The sequence below is a fragment of the Loxodonta africana genome, chromosome 3, assembly GCF_030014295.1.
Source record: "Loxodonta africana isolate mLoxAfr1 chromosome 3, mLoxAfr1.hap2, whole genome shotgun sequence".
Classification (NCBI taxonomy): Eukaryota; Metazoa; Chordata; class Mammalia; order Proboscidea; family Elephantidae; genus Loxodonta; species Loxodonta africana.
In genome coordinates this window covers 84737477-84751231 of record NC_087344.1, presented here as the reverse complement: position 1 = coordinate 84751231, position 13755 = coordinate 84737477, and the positions used below count along the sequence as shown (strand labels likewise).

General features: G+C 38.2%; 1 protein-coding gene across 3 annotated transcripts in view; it reads left to right on the top strand.

Annotated features, from left to right (window-relative positions):
- The window catches only part of STIL (STIL centriolar assembly protein), a 73725-nt gene that overhangs the window by 26490 nt on the left and 33480 nt on the right, over positions 1-13755 (top strand). For all 3 annotated transcript variants that reach the window (XM_010591305.3, XM_010591304.3, XM_003411095.4), the window contains 3 exons: positions 2836-2986; positions 4359-4468; positions 12901-13015. In XM_010591305.3, the coding sequence (XP_010589607.1) occupies positions 2836-2986; positions 4359-4468; positions 12901-13015 (376 nt within the window). The remainder of the gene's footprint in view (positions 1-2835; positions 2987-4358; positions 4469-12900; positions 13016-13755) is intronic.

Sequence of the window (13755 nt, the reverse complement as noted above, 5' to 3'; positions counted from 1 at the left end):
GACATTGTGTTTATTCATTCAGCAAATATTAATTGCACACTTACTATGTACCAAGCAGTGTTCACAATATTGGGGGTAAGCAGTATGCAAGATAAAGACCCTATAGAGACAGACAGTAAATAGAGCAAATAAGTAAAATAGTATTTTAGAAAGTGATGGCTGCTATAGAGAAAAATTAAGCAGGGCAGGTTGAAGTCATGTGTCTGGATGGTAGCTGCAGATGAAGAGCTGTAATTTTAAATAGGATGGTCAGAGAGGCAAAGACTTGAGATGAGGGAGTAAGCCATGTGTCTGGCTAGGGCAGTGTTCGAGTCAGAGGATACATTAAGTGCAAAGGCCCTGTGTGGAAGCTAACCTGGCATCTTTAGGGAACAGCAAAAACAACAGTGTAGCTGGAGAGGAGTGAGGAAAGGGGAGAAGTAGTAGGAGATGAACTCAGAGAGGTAATGGGATGGCCATTATTAAACTTTTAATCTCTGCAAATCTGATTGGTATGAATTGAATTGTGTCCCCCCAAATAGTGTGTCAAATGGGTAGGCCATGTTTCCCAGTATTGTGTGATGTCCCACCATTTTGTCACCTGATATGATTTTCCTATGTGTTGTAAATCCTGCCTCTGCCTCTGTGATGTTAATGACACAAAGTTAAAAGCAGTTATGTTAATGAGGCAAGACCCAATCTACAAGAACTGGTTGTGTCTTAAGTCAATTTCTTAAGATATAAAAGAGAGAAGCAAGCAGAGAAACACAGTACCTCCTACCACCAAGAATGTAAAACCAGGAGAGGAGCGCGTCCTTTGGACCTGAGGTTCCTGCTCTGAGAAGCTCTTAGAACACAGGAAGGTTGATGACAAGGACCTTCCTCCAGAACCGCCAGAGACAGAAAGCTTTTGCCTAGAGCTGGCACCATGAATTTGGACTTCTAGCCTCCAAAATAGGAGCCCTGATGGCAAAGTGTTGACGAGTTCAGGCTGCTAACCAAAAGGCTGGCAGTTTGAATCCACTAGCTGCTCCTTGGAAACCCACGGGGCAGTTCTACAATGTCCTGTAGGGTTGCTATGAGTCGGAATCCACTCCAGAGCATACAACAACCGTAGCCTTCCAGAAGTGTGAGAGAATGAACTTCAGTTTGTTAAAGCCACCCACTGGTGGCATTTCTGTTATAGCAGCACTAGATAACCAAGATAAGTAAAAAATGCCTTTTTCCATGTTTTATAACTCATCTTTTGGGAACTGCCTATTTGTTTTTTTTTGTTTTTTTTTTTTTTCCTGTTTTTCTCTTTGTTTGTGTTTTTTTTTTTTTTTTTACTGCTTTGTAAACGTGCTTCCTTTCGGTGTGTGTATTTTTTTTTTATATGATAAACTTTGGTTTTCATATGTGTTGCTAAGATTTTTTCCCCTAGATTGTCATTTCAGATAGCTTTGATTAATGATATTTTTCCCAAACAGACTTTTTTTTTCCTTTTTGGTTCCTTTTTTTATTCTATATCTTGCTTAGAATGAATTTTCCCATTCCAGGAACATTTATTGAAATAAAAATCTCTTGCTTTCTTCAAATGCTTTTATAGTTCTGCTTTTTACATTTTATTTCCACTTTGCAAGAAAATTAGTTTTATTTTCAGTAAAGCAAATGTTCATTTTTGATCTAGTATGATTGTGTAGTATTTTAGTACAGTTAAGTTTTATTTTCAATTACTGATCTTGCTTTAACTTCTTATGGACAGTAAATGTTCAGTATGATTAATTTTGAAGAATTCTCTGTTACCCTGGGTTCAGTCTGAAGCATTAGGCAATTTCTCTGATGCCAGAACTCTTAATTAGTAGTACTGCCAGTCCTTTCAAGGGAGGATTGAATGAGAGAGGAGTTAGCACTGCTTAGCACAGCTCAGGTTCGTGTTTTACAGCGTTCTGAGCAGTGGTCTTATCTGACCCCAGAGAAAGGAATTGAGAAAAGAAACTGCTGGACAACTTTGTACTTTCTTAGAGTTCTGACATTTTTCTTCCCAACCTCCACTGCTTGGTTTTGTTGGTGCTATAACATATCCCTGGGTTGTTTTTCATTCAGCCTTTTACAGTATAGAGACAATTACTGAAAATATTTTAAAGTAGTATTCTAAGGACTTTGATGACTTTGTAAGTATCTATTGAATTATTTAATGAATAATAAAATTAATGTTCATTTTATTAGTGTTTATAATAGTACAATATTATGTAGTTTAATCATTTTTAGAAGTTTAGGTGAATCAATTATGACACATCTATAAAATATTGGATAGTTGCTTAAAAGAATAAGGAGGCATAGTATAGAATAGTGACATGGAGAGGCAAGATATATTGTCAAATGAAAAATTGAAAGTGCAAAATTGTATATAGTATGACCCTGTTTTTGTTAAATTATATAAAATGTTTTTATATGCCTAGGGAAAATCTCTGAAAGTATGTATACTAAGTTGGAGTGTAGGCTGGGGTGGTTTTTTTTTTCTGTTTTATACATTCCTGTTTTGTCTGAAGATTTTACAAGGAGTATGCAGTCTGTGGGGCAGCGGTGGGGTAGTGGTTAACAGCTTGGCTGCTAACCAAAAGGTCAACAGTTTGAATCCACCAGCCGCTCGACAGCAACGGGTTTGGTTTTGGTTATGCATTCTATAGTAAAAATATATTTTAAAAATTAAAATGAATGACATTAAAAGGTAGCATAAATTTGGTTCTCAATTTCCTTTAAAAAATTGGACTGTTTAGTCAATCCATTAACTAGATTAGGAGACTCACATGAAATTCTTTGAGTATACTCTTATTATCTTCAGTAAATTTTAATTAAATGGAAATTTTTCTTCAGGGTGTTTTCAGAATCTGGAAGTTTCGTCATAGTTCTCTATTCTGTGACACATAAGGAGCCTGAGTTTTATGAATGCCTCCCTTGTGGTGGTGGAATTACCGACCTTCAATTTCAGTTATTAACCAGCAAGGAAACATTACATCTTTTCAAAGTAAGTCATTTGATTACCTAGTACATTAATAAGCATTTTGGGTTATACTTTCGCAGATTAAACGCAATGGTTTTTACCCTTTAATATACTAATTCAAACAGTTAGACTTTATTTATAGTCAGTCTTAATGAATACTAACTTTATTTATTTATTGTTAATTTTGTTCAGTAAATCTTAGACCATATTTCCAGAACCAAATTAGAGGATGAGAAGTTATCCACAGAATAACTTGCCTGTGTTTTTCTACAACCTTTGAAGAATGAATCAATAATTTATATATTGTATCATTTTATGATGTTGACAGTTAATTTTATGATATCTTACTGTTTTCTTTGCCCTGTTATTTTTAAAACATAGGTAGCAAATATTTTTTCATACTTAAAGGTCAATGTTTATATAAAATAATCCTAGGAATCAGAATAGAGTGTTGATATATCATATCTGGAGCCCTGGTGGCACAATGGTTAAGAGCTTGACTGCTAACCAAAAGGTCAGCAGTTCAAATCTACCAGCCTCTCCTTGGAAACCATATGGGGCAGTTCTACTCTGTCCTATAGGGTCACTATAAGTCAGAATCAACTCAAAGGGAATGGGTACGATGTGGGTATATTGTATCTAATCAAATACATAGAAACGCATCTAGGTGATATTATAGAGCCCTGGTGGTGCAGTGGTTAAGTGTTCGGCTGCTAAAAAGGTCAACAGTTCGAATCCACCATCCTCTCCTTGGAAACCCTATGAAGCAGTTTTTCCCTCTCCTGTAGGGTTATTATGAGCTGGAATCTACTGGACAGCAATGGTATGGGATATAATAGCAAAAGTACATTTTTGAGACTCTAGGTGCCATTATGTAAAAACATTCAGAGACCACTTTTCAGTGAAATTATTGATTGTCCTAGGTCTCAGGCGAATAATAAAAATACATTCTGTTTTTTATTACAAAAATATTTTATGCTTCTAAATAACCGTGTGTTTCCATCAAATCTGTTCTGTGCCTTCCTTGAGTTCATTTAATCTGTTCATGAATCAAATTGTTAGTATTTTAGTTACAAATGTAATCAACTTAAATAAAATCTAATAATTTAATTGTTTTAAGGATATATATCACTTATTCTTTAAATGGTATATTCCATTTATAACTATTGTAACTTAATCATTGATCATTGCATTAATTACTTCATTTAGGTGATTAAATTTTCATTTTCATTTATGTAGCAGAGTTGGACAGATTTTAAAAAAAGGAGTACAGTTACAGAAACCAGAAATCCTCTGTCCTCTCCTCTTCCCCCATGTTCAAGAACTACTCTTCATCTAAATAGAATTCTCTAGTGTTTTTAAGTGAGATTTCAAAGTATGAACTACTTCATTTCAGAATGTTGAATCTTCTGACAAAAATCCAATCTATTTTGAAATGACTACTGAAAGTCAAAATGCAGAAGCAGAGTTTTTCAACAAGGTTTCCAAGACTCTTTCAGTTAAGAGGTAAAAAATCTCTATTTTCATGTGTACTTTTTCATTACATTCATTATTTTTTGGTGAGTAATTAAAATAACTCCCAAATATTTCTGATAAAACTATTTGTAAATGTTATATACCAGAGATGTCTTTGCTTAAAATGTATTCCTTCATATTCAAGGAATTTCAATGATAATTTTAATGAAGTCACAACTCTAGTATGGTTCTCATTTCAGTTGATTTATTATATAGAGAAAGCAATAAAAGTATGTGAAGATATTACCTTGTTTAGAAAGAAGTATCCTCTCTTTAGTTTGTCTTCTATTTGCTATTCCCTTCCTTGTAGTTCTATAACCCCCACGTGTCTGTCAGTTTGTCCTACTGTGGGGGCTTGTGTGTTGCTGTGATGCTGGAAGCTATGCTACCGGTATTCAGATACCAGCAGGGTCACCCATGGAGGACAGGTTTCAGCTGAGCTTCCAGACTAAGACAGACTAGGAAGAAGGACCCGGCAGTCTACTTCTGAAAAGCATTAGCCAGTGAAAACTTTATGAATGGCAGCAGAACATTGTCTGATATAATGCTGGAAGATGAGCCCCCCAGGTTGGAAGGCACTCAAAGGATGACTACGGAAGAGCTACCTCCTCAAAGTAGACTCGACCTTAATGACGGGGATGGAGTAAAGCTTTCGGGACCCTCGTTTGCTGATGTGGTGTGACACAAAATGAGAAGAAACAGCTGCGAACATTCATTAATAATTGGAACTTGGAATGTACGAAATATAAATCTAGGAAAATTGGAAATGGGCAAAAATGAAATGGAACGCATAAACATCGATATCCTAGGCATTAGTGAGCTGAAATGGACTGGTATTGGCCGTTTTGAATCGGATAATCATATAGTCTACTATGCTGGGAATGACAACTCGAAGAGGAATGGTGTTGGATTCATCATCAAAAAGAACATTTCAAGGTCTATCCAGAAGTACACCTCTCTCAGTGATAGAATAATATCCATACGCCTACAAGGAAGACCAGTTAATACGACTGTTTATTCAAATTTATGCACCAACCGCTAGGGCCAAAGATGAAGAAATAGAAGATTTTTATCAGCTGCTGCAGCCTGAAATTAATCAAACATGCAATCAAGATGCATTGATAATTACTGGTGATTGGAATGCAAAAGTTGGAAACAAAGAAGAAGGATCGGTAGTTGGAAAATACAGCCTTGGTGATAGAAACAATGCCGGAGATCGAATGATAGAATTTTGCAAGACCAATGACTTTTCATTTCAAATACCTTCTTTCACCAACATAAACGGTGACTATGCACATGGACCTCGCCAGATGGAACACACAGAAATCAAATTGATTACATCTGTGGAAAGAGGCGATGGAAAAGCTCAATATCATCAGTCAGAACAAGGCCAGGGGCCGACTGTGGAACAGATCATCAATTGCTCATATCCAAGTTCAAGCTGAAACTGAAGAAAATCAGAGCAAGTCCATGAGAGCCAAAATATGACCTTGAATATATCCCACCTGAATTTAGAGACCACCTGAAGAATAGATTTGACACATTGAACACTAGTGACCGAAGACCAGACAAGTTGTGGAATGACATCAAGGGCATCATACATGAAGAAAGCAAGAGGTCACTGAAAAGACAGGAAAGAAAGAAAAGACCAAGATGGATGTCAGAGGAGACTCTGAAACTTTCTGTCGAACGTCGAGCAGCTAAAGCAAAAGGAAGAATTGATGAAGTGAAACAACTGAACAGAAGATTTCAAAGGGCCTCTCGAGAAGACAACGTATTATAATGACATGTGCAAAGAGCTCGACATGGAAAACCAAAAGGTAATAACATGCTCAGCGTTTCTCAAGCTGAAAGAACTGAAGAAAAAATTCAAGCTTCGAGTTGCAATAGTGAAGGATTCTATGGGGAAAATATTAAATGATGCAGGAAACATCAAAAGAAGATGGAAGGAATACACAGAGTCATTATAGCAAAAAGAATTAGTCAATGTTCAACCATTTCAAGAGGTGGCATATAATCAGGAACTGATGGTACTGAAGGAAGAAGTCCAAGCGGCTCTGAAGGCATTGGTGAAAAACAAGGCTTCAGGAATTGATGGAATATCAATTGAGATGTTTCAACAAACAGATGCAGCGCTGGAGGTGCTCACTCGCCTATGTCAAGAAATATGGAAGAGAGCTTCCTGGCCAAATGACTGGAAGAGATCCATATTTATGCCCATTCCCAAGAAAGGTGATCCAACCAAATGTGGAAATTATAGAACAATATCATTAATACCACACGCAAGCAAAATTTTGCTGAAGATCATTCAAAAACAGCTGCGACAGCATATCGACAGGGAACTGCCAGAAATTCAGGCTGGTTTCAGAAGAGGATGTGGAACCAGGGATATCATTGCTGATGTCAGATGGATCCTGGCTGCAAGCAGAGAATACCAGAAGGATGTTTCTCTGTGTTTTATTGACTATGCAAAGGCATTCGACTGTGTGGATCATAACAAACTATGGATAACACTGAGAAGAATGGGAATTGCCGAACACTTAATTGTGCTCATGAGGAACCTTTACATAGATCAAGAGGCAGTTGTTTGGACAGAACAAGGGGATACTGATTGATTTAAAGTCAGGAAAGGTGTGCGTCAGGGTTGTATTCTTTCACCATAACTATTTAATCTGTATGCTGAACAAATAATATGAGAAGCTTGCCTATATGAAGAACGGGGCATCAGGATTAGAGGAAGACTCATTAACAACCTGCATTATGCAGATGACCCACCTTGCTTGCTGAAAGTGAAGAGGACTTGAAGCACTTGCTAATGAAGATCAAAGAACACAGCCTTCGGTATGGATTGCACCTCAACATAAAGAAAACAAAAATCCTCACAACTGGACCAATGAGCAACATCATGATAAACAGAGAAAAGATTAAAGTTGTCAAGGATTTCATTTTACTTGGATCCACAATCAACAGCCATGGAAGCAGCAGTCAAGAAATCAAAAGACACATTGCATTGGGTAAACCTGCTGCAAAGGACCTCTTCAAAGTGTTGAAGAGCAAAGATGTCACCCTGAAGACTAAGGTGTGCTTGACCCAAGCCCCGGTATTTTCAATTGCATCATATGCATGTGAAAGCTGTACAATGAATACAGAAGACCAAAGAAGAATTGACGCCTTTGAATTGTGGTGTTGGTGAGGAACATTGAATATACTGTGGACTGCCAAAAGAACGAACAAATCTGCCTTAGAAGAAGTACAGCCAGAATGCTCCTTAGAGGCAAGGATGGCGAGACTGTGTCTTACATACTTTGGACATGTTGTCAGGAGGGATCAGTCCCTGGATAAGGACATCATGCTTGGCCGAGTACAGGGTCAGCGGAAAAGAGGAAGACCCTCAACGAGGTGGATTGACACAGTGGCTGCAACAGTGTGCCCAAGCATAACAACGATTGTAAGGATGGCTCAGGACAGGGCAGTGTTTCATTCTGTTGTGCATAGGATCGCTATGAGTCAACCGACTCGACGGCACCTAACAACAACAACAATAGTTCTGTACCTGGGCCTCAGGTAAACTACTCTAAAGAACGAAACCTCTGCCAATATCTCTCATGAATATAGATATAAAAATTCTCAACAAAATTCTAGCCAGTAGAATTCAGCATCATATCAAAAAAATAGTACACCATGACCAAGTGGAATTCATACTACGTATGCAAGAATAGTTCAGCATTAGAATAGCAATCAATGTAATCCACCACATAAACAGAACAAACAAAAAGAATCACATGATCATCTCAGTTGATGTAGAAAAGGCATTTGACAAATTCCAACACCCATTCCTGATTAAAAAAAAAAAAAACCCTCAATAAAATAGGAATAGCAGAGAAATTCTTCAGCATAATAAAGGACATCTATACAAAACTAAAAAAAAAAAAATTTTTTTTTTATACAAAACTAGGAAATCCTGGTGGCATAGTGGTTAAGTGCTACAGCTGCTATCCAAAGGGGCGGCAGTTCGAATCCACCAGGCTCCTTGGAAACTGTATGGGGCAGTTCTACTCTGTCCTGTAGGGTCGCTATGAGTCAGAATTGACTTGACAGCACTGGGTTTGGTTTTTTGGTTATACAAAACCAACAACCAACATCTTTCTCAATGGAGAGAGACTGAAGGCATTTCCCCTGAGAATGGTAACAAGACAATGGGAACAAGGGTGCCCTTTATCACCACTTCTATTTAACATTGTGCTGGAAGTCCTAGCTAGAGCAATATGACAAGAAAAAAATAAAGGGTATCGAAATTGAAAAGGAAGAAGTAAAACTGTCCCTATTTGCAGATGATATGATCTTATACATGGAGAACCCCAAAGATTCCACAAGAAAACCACTGGAACTAATAGATTCAGCAGAGTAGCAGGATACAAGATCAACATACAAAAGTCAATAGGATTCCTATACAACAACAAAGAGAACTTTGAAAAGGAAATCAAGAAAACAATACCAATTATAACTTAAAAAATCCCAAACTTATTGGCGTTGTGTTGCTTCTGACTCAGCAACGCTTTAGGACAGAGTAGAATTGCCCCTTAGGGTTTCCAAGGCTATAAGTCTTTATGAAAGCAGACTGCTACATTTTTCTCTCGTGGAGCAGCTGGTGAGTTTGAACCGCTAACCTTTCAGTTAGCATCCGAGTGCTTAACACTGCACCACCAGGGCTCCTTTACCATTTATAATAGCCTCTAAAAAGATAAAATACTTAGGAATAAATCTAACCAGGGACATAAAAGACCTATACAAAGAAAACTACAAAACACCACTGCAAGAAACCAAAAGAGACCTACATAAATGGAAGAACATACCATGTTCATGGATGGGGGGCTCAACAAATATCAATTTTATCCACAACAAACTACAGATAACATGAATCCTGATCCAAATACCAACAACACCCTGAGGGACCAAATTACTAGGCTGAGGGTTTGGACCATGGCTTCTGGGGACATCTAGCTCAATTGGCATGACATAATTTATAAAGAAAATGTTCTGCATTTTACTTTGGTGAGTAGCGTCTGGGATCTTAAAACCTTGTGAGTGGCCACCTAAGATACTCCACAGGCCCCACCGCATCTAGAGCAAAGGAGAATGAAGAAAACCAAAGGAACGAGGGAAAAATTAGTCCAAAGGACTAATGAACTACAACTGCCATAGCTTCCACCAAACTGAGTCTAGCACAACTAGACTACCACTGGCTACCACTACTGACTGCTCTGACAGAGATCACAATAGAGAGTCCCAGACAGAGCTGGAGAAAAATGTAGAACAAAATTCTAATTAAAAAAAAAAAAAGACCAGACTTACTGGTCTAACAGAGACTGGAGAAACCCTGAAAGTATGGCCCTTGGAGACCCTTTAACTCTGTACTGAAATCATTCCCGGGGTTCACCCTTTAGCCAAAGATTAGACAGGCCGATAAAACAAAACAAGACTAAGTGGGCACCCCAGCCCAGGGGCAAGGACAAGAAGATAGGAGAAGGCAGGAAATCTGGTAATGGGGAACCCAAGGTCGAGAAGGGGAGAGTTTTGACATGTGGAGTTGACAGCCAATGTCACAAAATAATATGTGTGTTAATTGTTAAATGAGAAGTATTTTGGTCTGTAAACCTTCAGGTAAAGTACAATTTAAAAAAACGAAAACCAAATACCAAAAGCATTCTTTAATGAGATGGAAAAACTAATCACCAACCTTACATGGAAAGGAAAGAGCCCCCAGATAAACAAAGCATTACTGAAGAAAAAGAACAAAGTAGGAGGCTTCTCAGAACTTATTATATAGCCACAAGTCAAAACAGCCTGGTACTGGTACGACGACAGACACATAGACCAGTGGAACAGGATCGAGAACCCAGATGTACATCTGTCCACCTATGGTCAGCTGGGAGCCCTGGTGGCACACTGGTTAAAAGCTCAGCTGCTAACTGGAAGGTTGGCAGTTTGAATTCAACAGTCACTCCTTGGAAACCCTATGGGGCGTTTCTACTCTTTTTCCTATAGGGTCATTATGAGTCGACATCAAGCCAGCAGTAACGGGCTTGCTTTTGGTTATGGTCAGCTCATCTTTGACAAAGGACCAAACTCCATTAAATGAGGAAAAAATCTTTTTAACTAATGGCAAAACTGGATGGCCGCCTGTAAAAAGATGAAACTGGACCCATGCCTCACATCATACACAAAAACTAACCCCAAATGGATCAAAGACATAAATATAAAACCTGAAAGAATAAAAGACCATGGAAGAAAAAACAGGGACAACACTAGGGGCCTCATGAACCAACCTTTGCTAGCTTCAGAGTTTTCTTCTGTAGCTTCCTCACCTCTCTCAGCCTTCACAGAATTGAAGAGAGTTGGGATCTTATACTGTATTGGGCTTTGGCTTAAGGGAATGTTGTGGCTGGTTTGATCTTTTGTCCGGATCACTAAAGCTTTCTCCATATCAGCAACAACGCTGTTTGGCTTTCTTATCAGTCATGTGTTCACTGGAGTAGCACTTTTAATTTCCTCCAAGAACTTTTCATTTGCATTCACAACTTGTCCAACTGTTCAGCACAGGAGGCCTAGCTTTCGGCCTTCCTTGGCTTTCTACATGCCTTCCTCACTAAGCTTAATCATTTCCGGCTTTCCATTTAAAGTGAGAGACATGTGACTCTTCCTTTCGCTTGAACACTTACAGGCCATTGAAGGGTTATTAATTGGCCTAATATTAATATTATCATGCCTCATGGAATAGGCCTGAGGAGAGGGAGAGAGATGGGGAACAGCCTGTTGATGGAGCAGTCAGGACACACACAACATTTGTCGATTAAGTTTGCCATCTTATGTGGTTGGGGTTTGTGGCGCCCCAAAACAATTACAATAATAACATCAAAGATCACTGATTATAGATCACTAACAGATATAATAATAATGAAAAAGTTTGAAATATTATGAGTATATCCAAAATGTGACACAGAGACACAAAGTGAGCAAATGCTGTTAGAAAAATGGCACTAATAGACTTGCTTAATGCAAGGTTGCCACGAACCTTCAATTTGTAAAAAATGAAATATCTGCGAAGCGCAATAAAGCGAAGCACAATACAATGAGGTATCCCCCACGTAGCATATATTAATCCCATGGTATAAACTCAAGTGTACAAGAAATGTAGCATTTTTTTTAAAGTAAATGAGCTAAATTTCTATTTTGAGTCCCTGTTCATCCTGCTAGATTGTAGAAACCAAATTTCAGTCATTTCAAGATTCCTTTTCCTTTGGGGTTATATGTAACTTGAAGATTGTTGGGGTGCCAGTACTGGTGTTGTGGTGTGATGTGATTATCATCCATCATGTTGCCATCTGATGAGGTGTTTCATTTGCATCTGTTCTTTGACAAAAATTCTGTCCATGTTCCTGCTCTGACTGCCTTTCCTTTACCCTGTTTAGGTCACTGGCTCTCCAAGTCATGTCCATATGCACTGATACCATGTCATTCTTGGGTGTAGGGAGGGAGGGAAGCTTTGTGGGACGAATACAGACCCATCTGCTTAAACACACCATACATTGTGATTTCTTCACTGCAGCACATTGGCACAGAAGGAATTCTGTGAGTCTTTTCTGCTTCTCTAGAACTCCAGGGTTTGGAACAGATCTATGTGGGGCTTTCTGTTGCTTTCTCTGCTAGAGAGAGTTCAACCTGCAGGAAACAGGATGCAGGACCTTTTCAGGGATTCTACTTATGTCTAAGCTCTCTTAGCTTCCTTCTGACTTATCTTTCCCCTTTCCTAACCTGTCCTACCGAGAATTTATTTAGTTTAGGGTGCAAAAAACAACTGACAAACATAGTCTTCCAAATCTTTAGTCTCAAACTCTAACTTCAACTTTCAGTACTCAGTACTGACACTCAAAATTTTCCTGTGTTCTGCTGGGACATGCTACCCATTATGCAATGACTACAACTGACTAAATGAGAAAAGGTACCTTAATGTCTCAGTGTATGTTCCCAATACAGATATAAGTATATAATTCTTTATTTCATTTTCCTTAATACAATATTTATGTCTCTAACATCAGATTATAAATTCTTTGACATTGAGTGTTGTCTTTTATATTTCTAATTCCTCAAAGTGGTTAGCCAGAAGATGCTCAGTAACTATTGATTTATTATGATATGAAGAATACTAGGTTAAACTCATCATGATCAGGTAAAAAGATTTGTTAAGCATAAGTCTGACTGGCCAGCTCTCTTGGTCAGCTAACATTGACCTGAACAATAATTTGTAGTGTCAGATACTAAATTAAATGATCCAGACACTACTGTGGCTTATTAAAGGACTTTATTCAATTAAAAAACCAGAAATACTGGGTTGCTGAAGGTTTTTCTTGCCTCCCCTTCTTTAGGTCTTCTCAGAAGTTACCTCCAGGGAAAATGCCAGTAAATGATCATGACTCTGGTGTTGAAGATGAAGATTTTTCTCCAAGACCAGTTCCTAGTCCTCATCCAGTGAGTCAGAAGGTATCACTGATCTTACAATGAACTTATCTTTGAGGTTAGGAGCCAAAAAGCTTCTTTATGTTAAAGCACTAAATACTACTACCTAAAACTTATTCAACTATTGTTTTAAGATGTTGTTGTATGCCATCAAGTCAATTCCAACTCATAGCAACCCTATGGGGCGAAGTAGAGCTGCCCCTTAGGGTTTCCAAGGTTGCAATCTTTACAGAAGCAGACTACCACATCTTTCTCTCTGGAGTAGCTTGTTGGTCAAACCACCGCCCTTTTGGTTAGCATCTGAGTGGTTAACCACTACACCACTAGGACTCCTTGTTTTAAGATACATTCGGCTATATATCTCTATCTGTATTTCTGTATATATGGGTATATCTCTATGTATGGATATCATTAATCAGAACAAGGCCAGGGGCCAGCTGCAGAGCAGACCATCAATTATTCATTTGCAAGTTCAAGTTGAAGCTGAAGAAAATTAGAACAAGTCCACAAGAGCCGAAATATGATCTTGAATATATCCCACCTGAATATAGAGACAACCTCAAGAATAGGTTTGATGCATTGAGCACTAATGACTGAAGACCAGATGAGTTATGGATTGACATCAAGGATATCATAGAAGAAGAAAGCAAGAGGTCATTAAAAAGACAGGAAAGAAAGAGAAGACCAAAATGGATGTGAGAAGAGACTTTGAAACTTACACTCGAATGTAGAGTAGCTAAAACAAACAGAAGAAATGATGAAGT